At 42.6% G+C, this 23,663-nt stretch overlaps 2 protein-coding genes across 3 annotated transcripts in view; one reads left to right on the top strand and one right to left on the bottom strand.

The window, feature by feature from the left end:
• rttn (rotatin) overlaps window positions 1-4,519 on the bottom strand; it is a 63,586-nt gene extending 59,067 nt beyond the window's left edge. For both annotated transcript variants that reach the window (XM_014157187.2, XM_014157188.2), the window contains exons 1-4: window positions 4,312-4,519; window positions 3,804-3,991; window positions 3,337-3,532; window positions 2,628-2,714 (exon numbers count right to left, since the gene is read on the bottom strand). In XM_014157187.2, coding sequence (XP_014012662.2) covers window positions 2,628-2,714; window positions 3,337-3,532; window positions 3,804-3,991; window positions 4,312-4,342 — 502 coding nt within the window. In that variant the 5' untranslated portion in view covers window positions 4,343-4,519. The remainder of the gene's footprint in view (window positions 1-2,627; window positions 2,715-3,336; window positions 3,533-3,803; window positions 3,992-4,311) is intronic.
• Window positions 4,520-17,845: 13,326 nt separating this feature from the next.
• Window positions 17,846-22,648, top strand: LOC106578426 (suppressor of cytokine signaling 6-like). Its single transcript, XM_014157190.2, is given in 3 exon segments — window positions 17,846-18,259; window positions 19,502-19,821; window positions 19,823-22,648. Coding segments are annotated over 2 exon segments (1,842 nt in total). The 5' UTR covers window positions 17,846-18,259; window positions 19,502-19,524; the 3' UTR covers window positions 21,368-22,648.
• The last annotated feature ends 1,015 nt before the right edge of the window (window positions 22,649-23,663 follow it).

Genomic DNA, 23,663 nt, shown 5'->3' with positions numbered 1-23,663 from the left:
CAAAACGTTTTGGAATTAGTACTACAGGATGCAAATTTCGGTTTGAAAAAGCTAGCCTTAGCTTTCCTAATTGACTGAGTATATTGGTTCCTGACTTCCCTGAGAAGTTGCATATCGCTGGGGCTATTCTGCTAATGCAGAACGCCACAGGATGTTATTGTGCTGGTCAAGGGCAGTCAAGTCTGGGGTGAACCAAGGGTTATATCTGTTCTTAGTTCTACATTTTTTGAATGGGGAATGCTTATTTAAGATGGAGAGGAAAGTACTTTTAAAGAGCAACCAGTCATCCTCCACTGACGGGATGAGGTCAATATCCTTCCAGGATACCCGGGCCAGGTCGATTAGAAAGGCCTGCTCGCTGAAGTGTTATTGGGAGCGTTTGACAGTGATGAGGGGTGGTCATTTGACTGCGGACCCATTATGCACGCAGGCAATGTTGCAGTGATTGCTGAGATCTTGGTTGAAGACAGCAGAGGTGTATTTAGAGGGCAAGTTGGTCAGGATGATATCTAAGAGGGTGCCCATGGTTACGGATTTAGGGTTGTACCTGGTAGGTTCCTTGATAATTTCTGTGAGATTGAGGGCATCTAGCTTAGATTGTAGGATGGCCGGGGTGTTAAGCATGTCCCAGTTTAGGTCACCTAACAGTACGAACTCTGAAGACAGATGGGGGGGCAATCAATTCACATATGGTGTCGAAGGCACAGCTGGGGGCTGAAGGGGGTCTATAACAAGCGGCAACGGTGAGAGACTTGTTTCTGGAAAGGTGGATTTCTAAAAGTAGAATCTCAAATTGTTTGGACACAGACCTGGATAGTATGACAGAACTCTGCAGGCTATCTCTGCAATAGATTGCAACTCCGCCCCCTTTGGCAGTTCTATCTTGTCGGGAAAATGTTATAGTTAGGGAAGGAAATGTCAGGATTTTGTGGCCTTCCTAAGCCAGGATTCAGACACAGCTAGGACATCCGGGTTGGCGGAGTGTGCTAAAGCAGTGAACAAAACAAACTTAGGGAGACTTCTATTGTTAACATGCATGAAACCAATGCTTTTACGGTTACAGAAGTCAACAAATGAGAGCGCCTGGGGAATGGGAGTGGTGCTGGGGGCTGCAGGGCCTGGGTTAACCTCTACATCACCAGAGTAACAGAGGAGGAGTAGGATGAGGGTATGGCTAAAGGCTATAAGAACTGGTCGTCTAATGCATTCGGAACAGAGAGTAAAAGGAGCAGGTTTCTGGGTCGGAAGAATAAATTCAAGGTATAATGTACAGACAAGGGTATAGTAGGATGTGAGTACAGTGGAGGTAAACCTAGGCACTGAGTGATGATGAGAGGTTTTGTAAAACATTGCAGATCCGTACCACATTGGGTGAGGCGGGTTCCAGGAGAGTATGTTCAGTCCGTAGATGGAAATTGAGATTAAAAATAAAAAAAATATATACAAAGAAAACTATATATGCATGGGACAGGACGAGACGATACAAAACAGACGTCCGACTGCTACACCATCTTGGAACGAATGGCAATGTAATAGAAATTTGGAACGAATCAGCACAAAACACTATGTTATACAAATCCTATTCACCAAATAACATGATTGATAGAAAAAAATGTAGGCTATTACCAATCAGATGAAAAATGCAAGCATATTACTTATATGCAGGGATGCGGAAACACAAGACAAATCCATGTGAAAGAATAAAAAAATACATAATACACATCTGAAAATAGTGTCCTGGATTAGGTTGGAGTTGGGTTCTTTGGTCTAGCTTTAAGTTTTATCATGACACGTAATGATAATCTCAGCCTCCCAAGACAAGAATACATCAGTCTGCAATGCACCTGCAAACACTGAAAGCACCCGACAAGCTTTTCTTTATAAAGGTGCAAAACTCAAAGCAAAAACACAAATCCTGTCTCACATTTCTATTACTTTGCTAGGTGCTTTCAGTGTTAAAAGTATTAAAATACAATAACTCATGTACATAAACACTGTATAATACAGAGCTTTACGCCGCAATTTTTTTGCAAGGAGTTCATGAATAAAAGGTTTTTGGAGTGCAATCAGGCACAATGTACCCTCAAATACGAGTCACTTAGGTCAGACACATTTTCAGCTGCCTCTAAGGGTGCGAGGTTGCCATGGTAACAGTGGAGAATCTCAGATGTCTCATGGACAGCAGTTGCATCAAAGGCAAACTAACATTGAAAAAGAACCTAGCGTGTGAACAAAACGATGTAAATAGCTAAGAAGCACGAGGGCAAAGTCAAACTTTAGTAGACTTTCTGGTAAATCCGACCAAGTTATATGCCTGTGCGCTTGTAAAAAACGTATCACAATGTGCACAGCCCCCTAGCTTGTGGCGTGGAGAGATGACAGACCCTGCCTACGAAACATTTACTCTGATATGACCTATCTGACATCACGCTCAAAACTCTTTGTTTGATATTATTTTTGTAGGACCCGTACTGATGCATTCTGTGCTCAGTCAATGATTTCCATATGAGAATCATTTTTATTCAGATCTACACGATTCACATGGATTGCCTATTTTGACATTAAAATGGCGAATATCCCCGAAAAGCTACGAGTTTGCATAACTGTATATGGATGAGGTAAAATACCTGCTATCCTCTTTGGTGGAACATCAATGTGACTCGGCCTCTTTGTCTGGAAATAGCCCACCGCTGGAGAGTCCTCTTCTAGGGGAACTACAACAGCAGCATAAATTCAGCATAAAACCATAACTTAAAAACACTGTATATAATATTCTATCCATAGAAATAGAATGAATACAACGGGCTTGGAAGCTCTAACCCTAGCAATTTGACTGGTAAACTCAAGGGTGCACTCGCCATACGATAATTTCCATGGTAATTTGGAATGTTCTATTAACTGATGCGGGATTGCCATGGTAATGTAGAATGTTCATTCAAATTATGCTAACTGATGTGCCTCATGCAACGCAATGTATTTTTTGGGATGTCAGTTGAGTTGACTAACAAATCACAACACAGATTGAAGGGTACACTTCCTGCTGTTACTTCCAGGCATGGGTCTAGGATGAAAAAAAAAATACAGGTTAAGACAATGTAATGATTCCATGTGGCTGATTTAGAAACTAAACAAATGCATGGGACCAGTGCCATTGATAACCACTAGCGCCGTTGCTAACTAGCAATGCTGGTCCCATATTTGCCAAGTTATGGGATATTAGAATCGTGTTGTACACTCAAAATGGCTGCCAGTGCACCCATTATGCCATCACTGACTTGAATGGGGACACCCATTCTATTCATTCTAATTCTATAATTCCATCTCTTTGATACATACCTGCAGTAGTGGTGTTCTGTAGCTGGTGTATATTAGAATAGATGGTTGGACAAGCAGGAAGCAGCTCTGGGAGCTGAAACAGCAGGTCGAAGATGCCGTCGATGATGGCCCGTAACCGTGGCTCTACGTTGGGGGAGAGTTGGGTGAGGAACTCCACTGCCCCGACATCTCTCAGCATCTGGGCTGCAGTAGGGTGCTATGAAGACAAAAAGACATAATACATGTGTTCCTAAAGAGCACAGTTTATACACATGCAGTCCACTGGTATACTTTAAAATAAAAACATGTTAAATTGATTCAACATGACATTACTCTCCCTAATATATATATGTTCTAATCATTTTAGTAAGATGCAAGAATGCAACAGGTTGCTTGTCAAAGGCTAATCAATCATAATAGCATCAGTATGTACTCTAGTTTAGCTAGTCATCACACTAGGTTGTGGTCATGAGGACCAGTTTTGGTACCTTGGACAGAGTACCGATCAGCTGCAGGACCTCCTCTTGCATTGGCACCTCGGGGAAGTTAAACCACTCCAGCAGATAAACAAACAGCATCTTCTCCTGGACCAGGTCAGAGACAGAGAGGAGAGAGTGGTCTAGCTTACAGATGATGCTCTTCAATGCTCGGACTCTGATCTCTGCCAAGGAGTGACCTGTTGAAAACAAGACCACGGTGAAGTAGCCAAATCGTGGAGTTGAGTTTACCGTTAGTCAGCTAAGCTAACTAGTGGATAGCTAACGTTATCTAGCTAGGTATTTCCCCTCAATATAAAACAAAATTTTGTTAGCTAGATATTGGATGAATGTGCATTAGTAGCAACAACTACTGACTGTTGTAAGAGTTGTTAACACTATCCAGCACTATCAAGAAGAATGACATCAAGGCATATTAGCTAGCTAACAACAAAAATGACAGCGACACCACGGAGCAACTTTTGTAGCTAGTTGGGTACAGTAACGTTATTTGGCTTACCAATCTTCTTTATAAGCGGAGATAACTCCATGACCGATGGCTGCAACCCGTGTGTTTTGCAACAAAAATAAAACGTGACAACAAAGGGTAGCTATATATTTATTTTCAGTCGTTAAATGTCTGTCTACTAACGTTAACATCGTTGTACGTCTGCCCGGGGTTTGCTTTCAACGAACGCGCCAACGTCACACACTTCCTGGTATGGAAACATGGGGTGCATTCAATGAACCAACTTGTATGAAATTTGTGTTTCGCCACATACGTTTTTTTGTTCTTCCTACATCGACTGAGCATTTATATATAGTTCAATCACGTTATTTGCATTTCGAGTATTAATTTAGACGTTTTGAAAAATTTTAATACCATGACTCTAACTACGACTTAAACATATCTGATAACCATGTGCTCTTTTTATTTATCAACTTCACTTAAAATTGAAATCTATGCAAAGGGAAGATAACTGATGCTGCTACTTCGCTCTCTGACCAAGGCCAGGTGCATGAATTGAGGAGCAAACCGAAGTAAAGGTGAATGTCATTCAGCAACTCTTGGAGGATAGTGTAACCAACATGTTTCTGCCCTTTGTAGGTGCTCATTTCTGCCCTTCCTCATGATCTGCTACTTATTTAACCAATCACATCATGCTGTTTTGTATTTCCATGACTGGTCCCTGCTGAGTTTATAGAGGGCCAATCTGAAATGTATAATAAACCTCTAATATTTTTCCATCTCTAATTTAAAATCTGATGAAGGCCAAGGACCAAAACGCGTTGGTTTTACTTTTAACAATAAAGAAGCAGTTTTATCAAGTTAACTTCCACTGTCATCCAAGTTGCTTAAGGTGGCCCTAAGGGGCAAACCAGCTGAATGCCTTCTTCACATCTTTGAAATCCAACCAGCTATCAAGAAAGGTAGGTTTGAACAGCTCTCCTGTGCTTCTCAAGTCAAGGTCAATTCAATGGTGGCCTTACCATTAGGCAGAAGAGGTAATTGCCTCTGGCCTCACATCATCAAGGGGCCTCATGAGCTGGGCATAATTAAACAAAAATAATAATAATAATTTCTCTGCTTGAGGCCCCCCCCCCCCCATGCTCCGCTCGAGGCATAATAAATACATAATTTTTTTTTTTTCAAACCATCAAAATCTGTCAGTTTAAGCTTGAGATATCATTTTTTTTTGTTGCATAGGCTCCATTTAAATCCATCGCATCCGGCAATGTCGGCCTACCGTGGGTGGCTGAGCTACAGCTGTGTTTGTTAGACCAGGAGAATTCCCAGAAAATTGGTCTTTTACAAAAAGTCTGTAACGTCCGAGTAGTTTGGGCTACCACCCTAATATGACTTCTCTATGGAAAGATGAGACTCTCACGAACACAAGTGTCACGGGACTCGTCTGAAGGTAACCCGGTACCTGGCAGAAAAATGAATGGATGTAAAAGGTATATTCCACTAAAAAATATATATATATTTTCCAGAGCTTTCTTATATCCCTCAGATATAGGACAGACACTTCAAAACATAGTCCCATTTTTTTCTAAAATAAGTATATCTGTTTTTCCATTCATGAATCTGTTATTCACTGCGTTTCTATGGGCTAAAAGCAGTAAATTCATTGTTTCATCCAATAATTGTTATACCTACAGGGGTCCTAAATAAAATGGCTAAAGGATCTGAAAACAATTCCAGATGTTAGCTTAGTACAAACCCAGCCCCAGGCCCTTACACTCTAGGGGGATACAATACGCATGTCTTTAGTAAAAAGACAGGTGCTGCTGATAATAGGCAAAGGACATGTACGTGTAGCCCATGTATCAGATGCTGTATGGCCAAAAAGATTATGGCATGTCATACTGTTTTTGGCCAGACAGCATCAGATACATGGGCTACATATAGTCGCTGTTTTGCTCGTCCCACCTACTCAACAGCCAGTTGAATCCTGTGGCGCGTTATTCAAATACCTTAGATATGCTATTACTTCAATTTTTCAAAAATATGACTATTTTACACCATTTTAAAGATAAGACTCTCGTTAATCTAACCACACTGTCCGATTTCAAAAAGGCTTTACAACGAAAGCAAAACATTAGATTATGTCAGCAGAGTACCCAGCCAGAAATAATCAGACACCCATTTTTCAAGCTAGCATATAATGTCACATAAACCCAAACCACAGCTAAATGTAGCACTAACCTTTCATGATCTTCATCAGATGACAACCCTAGGACATTATGTTATACAATACATGCATGTTTTGTTCAATCAAGTTCATATTTATATCAAAAACCAGCTTTTTACATTAGCATGTGACTAGCATGTGACTAGCATTCCCACCGAACACTGCCGGTGAATTTACTAAATTACTCACGATAAACGTTCACAAAAAGCATAACAATTATTTTAAGAATTATAGATACAGAACTCCTCTATGCACTCGATATGTCCGATTTTAAAATAGCTTTTCGGTGAAAGCACATTTTGCAATATTCTCAGTAGATAGCCCGGCATCACAGGGCTAGCTATTTAGACACCCAGCAAGTTTAGCACTCATCAAAGTCAGATTTACTATAAGAAAAATGTTATTACCTTTGTTGTCTTCGTCAGAATGCACTCCCAGGACTTCTACTTCAATAACAAATGTTGGTTTGGTCCAAAATAATCCATCGTTATATCCAAACAGCGGCGTTTTGTTCGTGCGTTCTAGACACTATCCTAAAGAGTAAATAAGGGTGGCGAGCATGGCGCAATTCGTGACAAAAAAATTCTAAATATTCCATTACCGTACTTCGAAGCATGTCAATCGCTGTTTAAAATCAATTTTTATGCCATTTTTCTCATAAAAAAGCGATAATATTCCGACCGGGAATCTGCTTTTAGGTAAACAGACAAAGGAAAAGAAAGCATTCGGTCGAAGCGGGCAACCATTGGAAAACTGAATTGAACTGATATTATCGCTTTTTTATGAGAAAAATGGCATAAAAATTGATTTTAAACAGCGATTGACATGCTTCGAAGTACGGTAATGGAATATTTAGAATTTTTTAAGCCCATAGTACTCTGAGTGGCCACTTGCCAAAAGCGATAAAGTGTTTCAGCCAGAGCCTGCCTCGATATTGTTCAGCTTTTTCCCGGGCTCTGAGACCCTATGGAAGCCGTAGGAAGTGTCACGTTATTGCACAGATCCTGAGTCTTCAATAAAAAGAGCCAAGATGAAACACTACTTCTCAGACAGGCCACTTCCTGCTTGAAATCTTCTCAGGTTTTGGCCTGCCATATGAGTTCTGTTATACTCACCGACACCATTCAAACAGTTTTAGAAACTTTAGGGTGTTTTCTATCCAAAGCCAATAATTATATGCATATTCTAGTTACTGGGCAGGAGTAGTAACCAGATTAAATCGGGTATGGTTTTTATCCAGCCGTGTCAATACTGCCCCCTAGCCCTAAAGTGCATTTGAATTTTTATGTGATCTTCTTACACAGAACAGAAGATCTAGGCCCTACTTTCTCTTTTTGACTTGGCTGAAGTGTCTCCAATTTTGTTTCCCAAGCCTTCTCTCTATAGTAGTTGTTGTTGTTGTGGTGAAAACCTGTTCTATCAATCCACATTCTACTGGGGATCCTTGAAACCTAGACACTCAACAGTCTCAACAGTCTCTTCAGTCCATGTAGGCCAACTGTTGAAAGAAAACATCCAACCCATCAGCATAAAGACAGTTGAGAGTAGATGCTGCAGTAGCTTCAAACACGCAATATGTTTACACTTAACTGATGCTCAATACCTCAGCTCTAAGATATTTCAAAGGACATGATGGTGAAAGTATTTTGAGGGGGTTTCTTCACCCAGAAGAGAGGGGGTTCTCTTTATCTGAATGTAAAATAGCCAGACTGTGTGTGGTCTGTGATGACTAAGGCTGGTGTTTCAATGTTTCACCTTGCGCACCTTCCCCTGTTTTGCAGCCGGTCTGTGTGTCTCATAGATAAGTCATTCACATCAGTAGTGCAGGGAGAAAAACTTCACTTCAAATAAATGAGAACAGTGCCATTGCGTGAGTCATCTGCCCTGTCTCTCGCTGTGTCTCGTGGTTGTGATCACCCCCCCCCCCCCCTCCCCTTTGGTCCTTAATGTTAAAGTCTGCTGACTCATTCCCCCACAGCCTGATGTACAATCAGTCGCATTTGGCTCTTAACAGATTGAGACATGTGCAGTGATTTGTGTGTTCAGTTTTCCAATGGTTGTCGGTCTGGCTTTTTACTGTACTTTTTACATTACCCATTGCAGGTAGATTTCCTTCGCATTTAAGCTACCGTACAATTACTGTGGCATGGTTGGTATCAGCATTGGTCCATATCAGGGCATCCCTCAGAGTAAATGTGTAATTTGAATCTGCCCAGCTAACACATTTGGTTCCTTGGAAGTTTTGGGAACATATGTTTTTGGTTTCACATTTGTTATGGGAACAAACCCAGCTAGCACATTTGGTTTCTTGGAAGTTGTGGGAACGTACATTTTTGGTTTCCCATTGGTTCTGGTAACAAAGCCATACGTTTCCTGGCCGGTAAAATGGAACGATTTTTCAACGTTAGGTTGCAGGGAGGTTCTGAGAACCTAAAAGTTTTTCTGGGAGGTTTTATTAACATTCTGAGAATGGAAATTATAGGTTATTTGAAGGTAATTAAATAATGTTCTGAGAACATGTTTCAATAAGACTTTTAATAACACTGCTAGCTTAGTCTGGGTTACTGTTTTGAATTCTACGCACAGATAAGACACATGGAAATTAATTTGCTTAGGCATTAATCAAGGAAACACATTTCTTTTTTATTGTGACAAGGCGTCATTGACATTCAAACCTATGATCTTCTGTTCGTTATCCATGGAATTAGTCCATGCCATGTTTTTTTTTTAACTCATACAAAGCTGTTCATTTTAGTCAATTCAAATAGAGCCCATTTCAAAAGTAACAAGCACTCATTAAGATCAGGTGTGGCCAATTAGTGGGCACTGCCAACACCCCAGAACACACTTAACAAGACAGAAGATAGTGTTTTGTTGATGCTGAGAATGGAATGTATATTTTTCTAAATAACATCCTTAGAACGTTCTCTGAACTTTACTAAAGGTTTCTTTTTTTTAATGGAAAGTTTTCTTAATGTTTTCTGAACTATTTGAGAACATTCCCAATATCAAACCACTTGGAGAACCTTCCTAGAACTGTACCAAATTAATTAAATGTAACCATGTTTGAACATTTAGGAAGAATTCAGTTAAAGTAATGCAATACCAAGAAAATAAATGTTTTTTTACAAGTTCCTTAAATGTGCTGAGAATGTTTCAAAGCCAAGCAACTGTCCTGCACAAGTCCCCCTGCACGAGTCCCAGAATGTTGTTGGAAGGACAACCACAATCTCACCAAGCTCTAAGAAACCATGACCATAATGTATAGGCTACATACGTTTATCTATTTACAGACTCTTCAGATTCCAACAACAAGAGATACTGCAGCAGCTCTAGATCCCCCTCCAGCAGTTGGCAAAGTAGCCCACTGCAGAGATTGGTTATCGGTCCTGACTGACTGAAGCTCAATAACCTCAGGCTATGGATATATGACACTATATAGATACCGGCCAAATTACAAAGACAGGTGGGTAACCCTTTGATGGTAGACTCCCATTTCCATCTGGTGTAGGCATCAGGTTAAGGCCTAACCATAAACATGACAGGCGTGAAGTCTATGTGATGAAAAGGTGGACATGTTTGTTTTGTGTTCACATGTAGCACTGAGCGGACATGCTTTTGATGTGTCGGCTCATGAAAGTGTAGTGTATAGGGTTGCAAAGGAAGGGTATGTACAGGTAACTTTCAGAAGTTTACCAGTAAACTACTGGAATTTGGGAAATATTCAAGGATTTCATAGAATTTTCAGAACATGTAAAATATATAAAATTATAAAATATGATGATTTTAATGTACAAAATAGAATGACAAAGCTGTAAAACATTACCCTAAATATAACCCATCAACTTAGTGAGTACATTCACAACATTTAGAGAATGTTCTCAGAATGCTATTTAATTACCTTCAAGGAAAACTTTCTGGGAACTATAGTAAAACATTCTCATAACCTCCCTGCAACCTGAAAATGTTTGTTCTCCGAATGTTTAAAAAACGTTCAGTTTTACCCGTCAGGAAACTTATGGCTTCGTTCCAAGAACCAATGAGAAACCAAAAGCTGTGATGTGTTGCTTTGCACAAGTTATAGCCTCCAGCTGTTGTCAACTCATGTTGACTTGGTGGTTACAATATTGTCTTGCTGATAGAGCTATGTACACAAACTCTTGGGGATATTCAAATAGAATAAACACATACAGTAATACGTAGCCCTACACAAACTGTACACATCCTAAAGCCAATACAATATAATGTTGGGAAAATATTCTGTTTTGGGTGTTTTGAGTATGAGGGCAAATTGTGTAATGCTTGGGCCTGTATTAATTTGGCACATTAATCTGAATATCAGAATTGTAATTAAACATATGGCAATAGGAAACCAAGTGTTAAGTCTACAATTAATAATATGTTGTGACAGTCATGCTTCAAGAGATATCTCACTCTGACTGGTGTGTGTTACAAGCTTATAAGGAAACATGGATGATATTTTCATCCCCTTTTTCTTCACTGGCCATATTTACATTTAGCTCCTGTCTTACTATAGCTGACTCATTACATGCAGTGTGGATACAGCTGTTGAAAGTGTAATTAATGCACAATCCTCCAAGACCTCTTACAACTTATCCCAGAGGAGAGCTGGGGCAACTTGAAGGACTGATTTAGCCCAGGATCACCCTCTGAATCCTAAACAACCAGCAGAACTGCTCTCGTCTGCTGGAAAAACATAAATGGTTCTATAGACCAAGACCAAGAAGTAAGCCTAAAAAGGTAAACATTAACCATTCCATAAATGTCCCTAGCTGCCGAGAGAGAGGAGGAAGAGAGAGAGAGAGCTTTCATTAATTCAATTTGTTTCTGTAAGGGACGATAGTGTGACCTTTGCAGGATCCATCAGAGAAGAGAAGAGAAGAGAAAGAGGGGTGGGGGCAGGCACCGGCATTGTGCACAATCGAACCCCTGTGTTATTCTTCAGTAATTTCTGAAACAAAAACCCAAGTGGTCCCATCGGCTCTGTCACTGCTTGACATGCCTGCTGTACCCGTCTGCTGCAAAGTGTCGAGGATATGAAGGTGGGCACCTTGGGACCTCCAACAAACCCCCTCGGCGGAGTAGTCAAGTCGAAGGACTGAGTAAAGCTGAAGGATGCCGCAGACATATTGAGCAAATAATTTATGGCTGATACAGCTTTCATTTGGAATTAAGAGGAGAAAAGGAACAAGAACCTGCCCCCTGTGTAGAGGTATCTCATTAAAAGACAGGTTTCCCTGGTTGTCGAATGTTTCGACTTGACATCGACTTGACATAAATTCAAATCCTGCAGAAATATTGATCTTGTATCTCTTGTAGTAGACATGAAAATTCCCCCTACGCCCCTTTACCTGGTACCCTGCAGTGCTATTCAGCCAATAATCTTGTTGATTTTTAATTTCTCATCAAACTATGATAGTGGTAACATTATTTATTGATATCTTCAGAATTAATTTGATACAAAATACTACCTTTTGACCCAGTTATAACATAAATCATTTTAAAAACGGATTGATTTCTCTGGAATAAATGTAACACTCTACTTTTTGGCTCATAGCAACATGTTTACTCATTCTGCCATGAAGTAAATAGCCCATCACTAGAGAAAAACTTTGTTTGTCAGGTCTAATTTGGCTTGTAAAAACATTGCACTCTCGTCTGCTACAGCCAGTGTCCTTGGCTTTTGCTCTCTATGAAACCGCATACACTCTCCCCTTCCTAACACACACACACACACACACACACACACACACACACACACACCACCTCCCTCTCTGCCCATATAAAGCTTAGGCAGCTTGATCAACCCTAATAGGGTTCAGTAATTAGTGTGTTTGCATAGGGCCTGTCTGCACACAGCAGTCCCCTAAGCAGGTCTGCCATGGCATACCTTCTATGAGCTTGACAGTTTAACAGTGCCGAAAAAACACAATATAACACACAGTGTATGGTCCAAATTAGGCCAGCAGCAGTAAACACAATTAGAGCCACTTTAAAACAATGCTGACACTAATTAGGCAACCAATAAGTTTTAGCTGGTAGCTCCGATACAAAGTAACTTGGAACACAGTTTGGAAAGCCCAATATTATGTGTTTTTCAGAATACAAGTTAGGATGCTCTTATTAGAATAATTTGCCAAGTAACACTGCTTTAAGGAAAATCAATAGAGTCAGTTTGGTGGGTAACAGAAAATGGAATCATAATATTGGCATGGAAATTATTATGACAAGTTGTAACATCCTTTAGGGCTTGGCATTTGAATGGGCTTATGATGTGCCTTCTGAGAGCCTGAAAAAACCAAACAGAATGGTAGAGGTGAACGCAACAGGCAATAGAACCAAACAGTCAACCCTAACAAAAAAATATATTATATGACATTTTCAATGCTTTCTTTTCTCTAGTGTGTGTATATGTGTCTGTGTGTGTGTGTGTGTGTATGTGTGTGGGATTTTGGTTTTACAATCCTTGTGGGGACCCTTTTAAGCTTATGTTTATGGTTACAATTAGGGCCATAGACTGTAAATAGCTAGACAGCCAATGAATGGTACCCAAACTATCTGCACTGACCCTACACACACAAATCTCCCACACATTCAAACACTGTTCTTTATTTTACTCTTATTACATTTTTTTATCAACACTCTTACCCAGAGCGACTTACAGGAGCAATTAGGGTTAAGTGCCGTGCTCAAGAGCACATCGCCAGATTCTTCACCTAGTCAGCTTGGGGATTCAAACCTGAAACCTTTCAGTTACTGGCCCAATGCTCTTAACCGCTAGGCTACCTGCCATCCCCATCTATCCTTATGCCTAGTCACTTTACCCTGCCTTCATGTACATACGTACATACATTAACAAAAGTATGTGGACACCTGCTCGTCAAACGTCTCATTCCAAAATCATGGGCATTCCCCCCTTTGCTGCTATAACAGCCTTCACTCTTCTGGGAAGGCTTTCCACTAGATGTTGGAACATTGCTGCGGGACTTGCTTCCATTCAGCCACAAGAGCATTAGTGAGGTCGGGCACTGATGTTGGGTCATTAGGCTTGGCTCTCAGTCAGCGTTCCAATTCATCACAAAGGTGTTCAATGGGGTTGAGGTCAGGGTTCTGTGCAGGCCAGTCAAGTTCTTCCACACTGATCTGGACAAATCATTTCTGTATGGACCTTGCTTTGTGGGCGGGTCATTGTCATGCTGAAACAGGAAAGGGCCTTTCCCAAACTTCCCACAAAGTTGGAAGCACAGAATCGTCTAGAATGTCACTGTATGCTGTAGCGTTAAGATTTTCCTTCAATGAAACTAAGGACCTTGCCCGAACCATGAAAAACAGCCCCAGACCATTATTCCTCCTCCACCAAACTGTACAGTTGGCACTATGCATTCAGGCAGGTATTTTCCTGGCATCCCCCAAACCCAGATTCGTCCATCGGACTGCCAGATGGGGAAGCGAGCGGAAATGGAGGAAAACTCGCCTCCCTGCGGACCTGGCATCCTTTCACTCCCTCCTCTCTACATTCTCCTCTTCTGTCTCTGCTGCTAAAGCCACTTTCTACCACTCTAAATTCCAAGCATCTGCCTCTAACCCTAGGAAGCTCTTTGCTACCTTCTCCTCCCTCCTGAATCCTCCTCCCCCTCCCCCCCCTCCTCCCTCTCTGCGGATGACTTCGTCAACCATTTTGAAAAGAAGGTTGACGATATCCGATCCTCGTTTGCTAAGTCAAACAACACCGCTGGTCCTGCTCACACTGCCCTACCCTGTGCTTTGACCTCTTTCTCCCCTCTCTCCAGATGAAATCTCGCGTCTTGTGACGGCCGGCCGCCCAACAACCTGCCCACTTGACCCTATCCCCTCCTCTCTTCTCCAGACCATTTCCGGAGACCTTCTCCCCTACCTCACCTCGCTCATCAACTCATCCTTGACCGCTGGCTACGTCCCTTCCGTCTTCAAGAGAGCAAGAGTTGCACCCCTTCTGAAAAAACCTACACTCAATCCCTCCGATGTCAACAACTACAGACCAGTATCCCTTCTTTCTTTTCTCTCCAAAACTCTTGAACGTGCCGTCCTTGGCCAGCTCTCCTGCTATCTCTCTCAGAATGACCTTCTTGATCCTAATCAGTCAGGTTTCAAGACTGGGCATTCAACTGAGACTGCTCTTCTCTGTGTCACGGAGGCTCTCCGCACTGCTAAAGCTAACTCTCTCTCCTCTGCTCTCATCCTTCTAGACCTATCTGCTGCCTTTGATACTGTGAACCATCAGATCCTCCTCTCCACCCTCTCCGAGTTGGGCATCTCCGGTGCGGCCCACGCTTGGATTGCGTCCTACCTGACAGGTCGCTCCTACCAGGTGGCGTGGCGAGAATCTGTCTCCGCACCATGCGCTCTCACCACTGGTGTCCCCCGGGGCTCTGTTCTAGGCCCTCTCCTATTCTCGCTATACACCAAGTCACTTGGCTCTGTCATATCCTCACATGGTCTCTCCTATCATTGCTATGCAGACGACACACAATTAATCTTCTCCTTTCCCCCTTCTGATAACCAGGCGGCGAATCGCATCTCTGCATGTCTGTCAGACATATCAGTGTGGATGACGGATCACCACCTCAAGCTGAACCTCGGCAAGACGGAGCTGCTCTTCCTCCCGGGAAGGACTGCCCGTTCCATGATCTCGCCATCACGGTTGACAACTCCCTTGTGTCCTCCTCCCAGAGTGCTAAGAACCTTGGCGTGATCCTGGACAACACCCTGTCGTTCTCCACTAACATCAAGGCGGTGACCCGATCCTGTAGGTTCATGCTCTACAACATTCGCAGAGTACGACCCTGCCTCACACAGGAAGCGGCGCAGGTCCTAATCCAGGCACTTGTCATCTCCCGTCTGGATTACTGCAACTCGCTGTTGGCTGGGCTCCCTGCCTGTGCCATTAAACCCCTACAACTCATCCAGAACGCCGCAGCCCGTCTGGTGTTCAACCTTCCCAAGTTCTCTCACATCACCCCGCTCCTCCACTCTCTCCACTGGCTTCCAGTTGAAGCTCGCATCCGCTACAAGACCATGGTGATTGCCTACGGAGCTGTGAAGGGAACGGCACCTCCATACCTTCAGGCTCTGATCAGGCCCTACACCCAAACAAGGGCACTGCGTTCATCCACCTCTGGCCTGCTGGCCCCCCTACCTCTGAGGAAGCACAGTTCCCGCTCAGCCCAGTCAAAACTGTTCGCTGCTCTGGCACCCCAATGGTGGAACAAGCTCCCTCACGACGCCAGGACAGCGGAGTCAATCACCACCTTCCGGAGACACCTGAAACCCCACCTCTTTAAGGAATACCTAGGATAGGATAAAGTAATCCTTCTAACCCCCCCCCCTTAAAAGATTTAGATGCACTATTGTAAAGTGGTTGTTCCACTGGATATCATAAGGTGAATGCACCAATTTGTAAGTCGCTCTGGATAAGAGCGTCTGCTAAATGACTTAAATGTAAATGTAATGTAAATGTAAGTGTGATTCATTACTCCAGAGAACACGTTTCCACTGCTCCAGAGTCCAATGTCGGCGAGCTTTACACCACTCCAGCCGACGCTTGGCATTGCGCATGGTGATCTTAGGCTTGTGTGCGACTGCTCTGCCATGGAAACCCATTTCATGAAGCTCCGACAAACAGTTCTTGTGCTGACGTTGCTTCCAGAGGCAGTTTGGAACTCGATAGTGAGTGTTGCAACCAAGGACAGATGCTTTTTACGCGCTACGCGATTCAGCACTCCGTGGTCCTGTTCTGAGCTTGTGTGGCCTACCACTTCGCAGCTGAGCTGTTGCTGCTCCTAGACGTTTACACTTCACAATAACAGCACTTACAGTTGACCGGTGCAGGTCTATCAGGGCAGAAATTTGATGAACTGACTTGTTGGAAAAGTGGCATCCTATGATGGTGCCACGTTGAAAGTCACTGAGCTCTTCAGTAAGGCCATCCTACTGCCAATGTTGGTCTATGGAGATTGCATAGCTGTGCGCTTGATCCACTAATTTGAAGGGGTGTCCACATACTTTTGTATATATAGTGTACCTCGTACCTCTGCATATTGATCTGGTACTGGTACTCCCTGTATATAGCTCCACATTGATCTGGTACTGGTACTCCCTGTATATAGCTCCATTCTTGTGTACTTTATTTTATTCCTCTTTATTATTATCTTTTTTTTACCCTGCATCATTGGGAAAGGTTCGTAAGCAAGCATTTCACTGTAAAGTCTACACTAGTTGTATTCGGCGCATGTGATAAATACAATTTGATTGGATTTGAGGGTTAGGGGTTAGGTTTAGAGTTAGGACTTAGGGGTTTTCGGATAAGGTTATGGTTAAGGGTTAGGGTTAACTTCAGGGGAAATAGGATTTTGATTGGGAATCAATTGTTTGGGGTCCCCACAAGGATAGAAAAACAATAATGTGTGTGTGTGCGTGTAAGAGAGAGCTCACGTTAATGCACAACACTACTTTGGAAAAGTCCACCGAACTTGGATGATGCTTTTCAGTTTAAATATGGAATACCATCTCCAGAAAAATAATGTTCAACCCCTGTGTACAAACACAAACTGAATTCAGTGAACGCTTGACTGCTGAGTTCATATGGTGCGCCAAGCTGAGCTTTGAGCCTCTGCTCCCCTCAGAAGACAGTGCTGTCATTGTGTGTGTGTGAAAGGGGCAACTTTGTGCCTAAAACGACTGTGCATTTCTAAAGTTTAGTGTTTGATTTCACACTGTATAAAAATAACACTTGTCTCAAAAAACTTAATTTTCTTTCCTCCTTTCTGTCCGAAAGAGCATAAATAGTTTATTCACATTCTCTCAATTTCCATTTCTAAGCCTTACACTGCTCTGAATATTGATGAGATACTTGCTAAAGGTGGCTGGTTGCACATTGTCTGAGGTTCTGATTTCTCTGTATAAGAGATGGTAACTGCATTAGCAATATTGGGTTTCTCGCCCAAGTTCTTCTTCATGAGTGTCTGTTTTTCAAAATGTTCCCCCCGGACAAATATGGGGTCATGTTATGAGTGCTTCTAAATTCTGCAGCAGTTATCAATTAAAATATAGAGTTAATCAAACTACCACCAGGCACATTATAAAGTATGCAGAAGATACAGAACGTGATACTTGAGAGAGATGCAACCAATAGCTTTAACAAGATAGTGAATGAATTAATTCTAACATTAATTGTAACATTATCTCACAAGAATGTAGCTATATACAGGGAGTACATTCTGTATACATTGGTCTGGGCAATGTGTAAGCCTACAGAATGACATTTTTTATTACAGACACACAACATTCTGTGACCCTTTCTCCAGCAGCTGTCCTGAGGGAATTTTAGAAATGGTTTCAAACCTGGATGTGATTCGCTGTATTTCTCAGCCTGCTCTCCTACAATTCAACAAGCAACAAATGCAAGGGAGAGAGGAAGAGTCCGTCAGAAAGTATTAGAAAAGACAGAAAAAAATAGATTGTTGTTGAAAAATTACAATACAGCATATAAACAGCCATAGATAAAACGGGGAACCATTCCAACGCACTTTTATTTTGTTTTGCTAGCTAGATACGGTAGCTCCTTCCACGATATGCTTGTGACTGCTAAGCTAGCTTGCTGACTGGCTAAGCTAAGTAGCTAGCTCAGTTCTATCTTCTAAAATACATTTTCAAATTTCGGTAAAACCCAATTCAAGTGTACATTACCACGAATGCAGATGGTAATCTAACGAAGTAAGTACCCAACTAAACAATATTACAGATTGTTTCGTTGACTCATAGCTAATGCATGTAGCTAGGCAGCCAAGTTAGCCAGCTGGCTAACCCAGCTAGCTAACTTAGTTGACCAGACAGCTGTCTACATTCATTTTCTGTGTCAACACAATGACATTGTCGTCTAACCTTTCAACATTGATATTTAGCTGTCAATTTGAAACTGTCATAGTATTTGGGATATCTATGATTAATTTAGACCGTTATGGTTACTTTCTTAACGATTTAACATGGAAAATAGCTAACTAACGTTAGATTGCCAGCACAACCAAAGACTGTAGGCCCAGCTGGCCAGGTCTATTAGCTTTGTAGCTAACGAGTTAGCTAGCTAACTAACTAGCTAGCATTCGTAATTTAGCAGCTGGCACAGACAAAACCATGCAGTTTAGCAAAACAGCCAATTTGGCAAATTAGTCATTAGTAATGAAAATACGTATTATTTATCAGATGTGATTGTTTGAATGACAAATATTTATTGTAAAAACATGACATTTGAAGGTTAGCTAGAAACTTAGTAATCAATTAGCTAGAGGTTTTGTTTTATTTTTTTGCAACGACTAGTGCCTATAAAATAGCTAACTAGCTATGAGCATCAATTATGTTAATATTCTCGCTAGTTTAACACCATTTCATTTTTTAAATCTGCTCATAATAATCAGCCAATAATAGTTTGAACACTACACGTGATGTGTAACGACACCAGATGCACAACTGCTAAATAATTTTCTGAAAAAGTTACTGCTAAAGACACTAATGTTATGGTGCAGTTATGAGACATTGTTTTACGTACAAATGAATGGATTTCAATTGAAATGTACAAACAATATTGCTATAATATTCGAGGAAAAACTGCAATAACATTAGTCCAACTGAGTCAGCTATTCTAGTCATGCAATGGTAATCACTTTGTACAGTTTATTTGCCGTTTCTAATAATAAGAGTAAGCTTATCGGTAAGTTCGGGTGTGTCTTGAAACGTCTGTAAAGGCATGCATATGTTGTACAAGGATTATCTGCATCTCATTAAATTGGGATATTGTTTACAAATGCAATGTAGGTACAGGAGATGTAGGCACAATGTCCCATCCAAGAAGGATAGAAACACTTATTTGGTAAGGTAAACTCACACCTAAATGACTTTATTAAAAACAGATTGTAAATAAACTGTTAAGGTATGTTTTTATTTATTTGTGTTTCCTCCCAGGGGATGAGTGCTGTGCAGTGTATATGACCAGCTGTCTCCAGCCTGATGGGAGGACTCTGTGGATAGCAGCACCTTCATCAGGACCCCAGGAAGAGAGCAGCCATCCCGTCCCAGTCTCATGTCCCACGCCCCACCCCTGCCAAGGAGGGCCGTTCAGAATGAAGAAAATCAGCCTTAAGACCATCTGCAAGTCCCTCAACATCAACAAGGGCAAGGAAGAAGGAGGGGGGGATTTTGTCATGCTCCAGCAGCCCTCGCCAGCGGTCGACTTCTCCAAGGAGGACTCTCTTTTCAGGGGCTGCTACACCAAAGAGCTGGCAGGGCTGCGACCTTGGAGGTGGTGGTGGAGGAGTTGAAGAAGAGGAGAAGGCGGGACACAACAAGGGCCATTCTAAGAGCGAGAGTCTGATGGGTTCTCTGAAGAGGAGGCTGTCGGCCAAGCAGAAGGCCAAAGTCAAAGGGGGCTCCACAGCCATGGGGTCAGTTGACGATGACGATACCTTCTCCTCCTCCTCTGTGCCCATCAGCTTCAACGAGGTCAAGGCCCAGCGGCCGTTACGATCAGCTTCCCTCCGCAGCCACCATTACAGCCCCTCTCCCTGGCCCCTGCGGCCTGTGAACTCAGACGAAGCCTGCATCAAGATGGAGGTGAAAGTTAAAGCCATGGTCCACTCCCCGAGCCCCAGCCCCAACCTGAATGGTGTACGGAAGGATTTCCACCACCAGGACTTCCAGATGGAAGGCATCTTTCAGGAGCAGGCCGTGAAGAACCTCCAGGAGCAGGCAGAGTCCCTGAAGAACCTCCAGCAGCCCCAAAACGGAGACCAGCTGCACCTGAACATTGAGGAACACGTGCCTGTAGTCTTGGGCTTCACGCCGCAGGACTACATCCAGTACACCATGCCTTTAGAGGAGGGAATATACCCAGAGGGGTCCCACTCTGTCTCCCACTCCTTCTGCCTGGACAGGTCCCTGCCTATGGAGGTGGTGACTGAGGCGGACAGTAGCTCTCTCCACGCTGACCAGCAGAGTCAGGAAGACCAGGATCTGGTGAGTATGAACCTGAACCTGCCAGCGGACCTCTTCATGGAGTCTGTGAACGGCCTCCTCATCGGCTCTAACGGCATGATGCTACAGAGCTCCAGGGACAGGGTCGATGCCCAACAACACCCCCCTCCTCCCCCCCTCTCTCCCCTCCTGCCCCTGCTACCCAGCAACGAGATCCCCAGGACTTGCTCCGGATTCAGTGGGGCGTACAGCCACGTGGCGGAGCGAGCGAGGCACCACTTAAACTTTGACCCCAACTCGGCTCCGGGTGTGAGCCTGGTGTATGACTCAGTCCAGAGCAGCGGACCCATGGTTGTGACCAGCTTGACAGAGGAGCTGAAGAAGCTAGCCAGGCAGGGTTGGTACTGGGGACCCATCACACGCTGGGAGGCTGAGGAGAAGCTGGTCAACCTGCCCGACGGCTCATTCCTGGTCAGGGACAGCTCGGACGACAGGTACCTCCTCAGCCTTAGTTTCCGCTCCCAGACCAAGACCCTCCACACCCGCATCGAACACTCCAACGGACGTTTCAGCTTCTACGAGCAGCCCGACGTGGAGGGACACACGTCCATTGTAGACCTGATAGAATACTCCATCAAAGATTCTGAGAATGGAGCCTTCTGTTATTCTAGATCTCGCTTACCAGGGTCCGCCACCTACCCCGTCAGGCTGACCAATCCCGTGTCACGTTTTATGCAAGTGCGCTCCCTGCAGTACCTGTGTCGGTTCGTGATCAGACAGTACACCAGGATTGACCTGATTCAGAACCTGCCTTTGCCCAACAAGATGAAAGACTACCTGCAGGAGAAGCACTACTGACAGGGTTGACACTGACATGAGATGGACAATGGTAGCAACTTGCACTTTTGGGTTCAGTTTAAGAGATTTAACAAAGGTTTACAGACATCCATCGATTAGAGCAGATCAATTGGGTTCCATTGGCTCTTTTGTTTTTGCCCAGGGACGTGTCCATAATGGAACCCTATTCCGTATGTTGTGCAGTACTTCTGCCAAAAACACTGGCCTAAAGTAGTGCAATAAATTGGGAATAGTGAGCCAGTTCAGATTTGCCCCAGGTGAAGTTTCTCAGTGTCCAGTCCCCAATTCCACAGTTAAAGGGTTAAGTCGTTGTCGCTCAGACTCAGTTTTTGGTCAAACCTCCAGAGATCTATCATAGAATATTGTAAAAGAATCTTTCACAGAAGTTCAAAGCATGATTTAAGAAAACATACTTTTTCAACAGTGAGATATGGAGTTATTTCTCTCTCCAGTTGCTGTAGAAGACTGGAAACGCTAGAATGGCAAGTTCAGCCTTCTGAATAACATCAATATTTTGCCTTCTGGCTCAAATTTACAGATTTAAAATAAGATTTCACTTAACTGGCTTAGGTTTGACATCTTAAAAGGCTGCAGTGAATGAAATGAAAGAAATATATGGGCTGATTTTAGGGCATGATCCTTTTGACGCTTCATTTAAATATTTACTTGAAAGATATCCAACAACAACGCAGTGGGGACTATCTTCGGCGTCTTAAACAAACTAAAGTAGAAGCACTGCAGTAATGCAATGCAGAGGCCAAAAGTATTTTTAAGCAATGTTTTTGTCCTCTTAATTTCTCAGTTTCACAGGGTGAATTCAACCTTTTTTTATTTGCCATCCATCAAGTTGGTTAATGACAACTGCTATGGCTAATAAGAAACGTAAGCTTTGTGTGGGTGCATGTAGCCTAGACTATTTCATCCCGCCCACTATAAAGGTACTGTTAGGATTAGTGATGCACCGATAAGACATTTTTGGCCGATACCGATATCTGATATTTTCCTTACCAAAAAAACACTGATACTGATAATTAACATTTTTGCAGCCTTTTTAAGCATTCTAGTACAGTTAAATAGTTAACACACACACACACATGGGCGCAGCTGTCTAAGGCACTGCATCTCAGTGCAAGAGGCGTCGAATCCAGGCTGTATCACATCCGGCTGTTATTGCGAGTCCCATAGGGCGGTGCACAATTGGCCCAGCGTCGTCCGGGTTTGGCCGGTGTAGGCCATCATTGTAAATAAGAATTTATTTTGACTTAACTGACTTGCCTAGTTAAATGAAGGTTACACACACCACACTGACCAAAAACGTATTTTGTTGGCATTTACGTATGTCCCCATTACCAGTAAAATGTAATCGAAACCTATTTCTTTCACTTACTTGATGTGCTGTTTCGTTGTTCATTTGTTCAGTCCTTTCATTCTCAACCAGGATTTCTATGGAACACCATTTGGGTCTTTGCGTGTCAAAAAATATACTATTTGATGTGTCAAATAAGTTTGTTGACCAATCAGGACCTGAATATGTCTGCACGTGACATAATTTAACGCGTTCATACATTTTCTATGTAGTTATTACACATTGATTACACTATCACTCGTATTTCATATGTCACAACAATTCATCGATACGTATGCTATGATGCTGGTAAAGTTGATTCGCGCACCTACAGTGCTGGTCATAAAAAACAGCTAGCTATTATGGATGCAAACAATGTTCTTCCCCAAAAACATAGCAAAACGACATCTGTTTCAGTAGCTATAGTTAGCTAGCTAACTATATAGGTAGGTGTCATCTAAAATAACCCTATTTGATTAATTATAACCTAGCTAATACTTACTCACAAGGATTCCTAAATCATTGCTAAGAATAATGACAATGACTGCAGTTTCTACTGGTCATTGTTTTCAGGCTGGTTGTATTGGTGCTAGCTAGGTACCAAGCTAAAGCTCGCTCCCCAAGAAGTTGCGGTCGAACAAATGAAGCTTTATTACCAACGCGGTATTGTAAACACATCGTTCGTGGCTGGTGTTTGCTTGTTTGCTGACTTTTTTGTACAGCTTTCACAGTGCTACTGTATATTTTTTGACACGCAAAGACCCAAACGGCGTTCCATAGTATGTATGTCTTGAAGCTAATAGCAGTGACGCTATTACTGTGTAACTCCGGTAGGGCAACATCGGAAAAATAGCGCACTTGGTAGTGTTAACCGGTGCTCGACCAGTCGGCGAAAGCCAACATCACCCACGACAGAGAACGGTTGATTGTCAAGGGCAATGAATTCCATTA

Source organism: Salmo salar, chromosome ssa19, assembly GCF_905237065.1.
Source record: "Salmo salar chromosome ssa19, Ssal_v3.1, whole genome shotgun sequence".
Classification (NCBI taxonomy): domain Eukaryota; kingdom Metazoa; phylum Chordata; class Actinopteri; order Salmoniformes; family Salmonidae; genus Salmo; species Salmo salar.
Note: the sequence above shows the minus strand (reverse complement) of the source record. Positions and strands in the feature narration are given on the sequence as shown.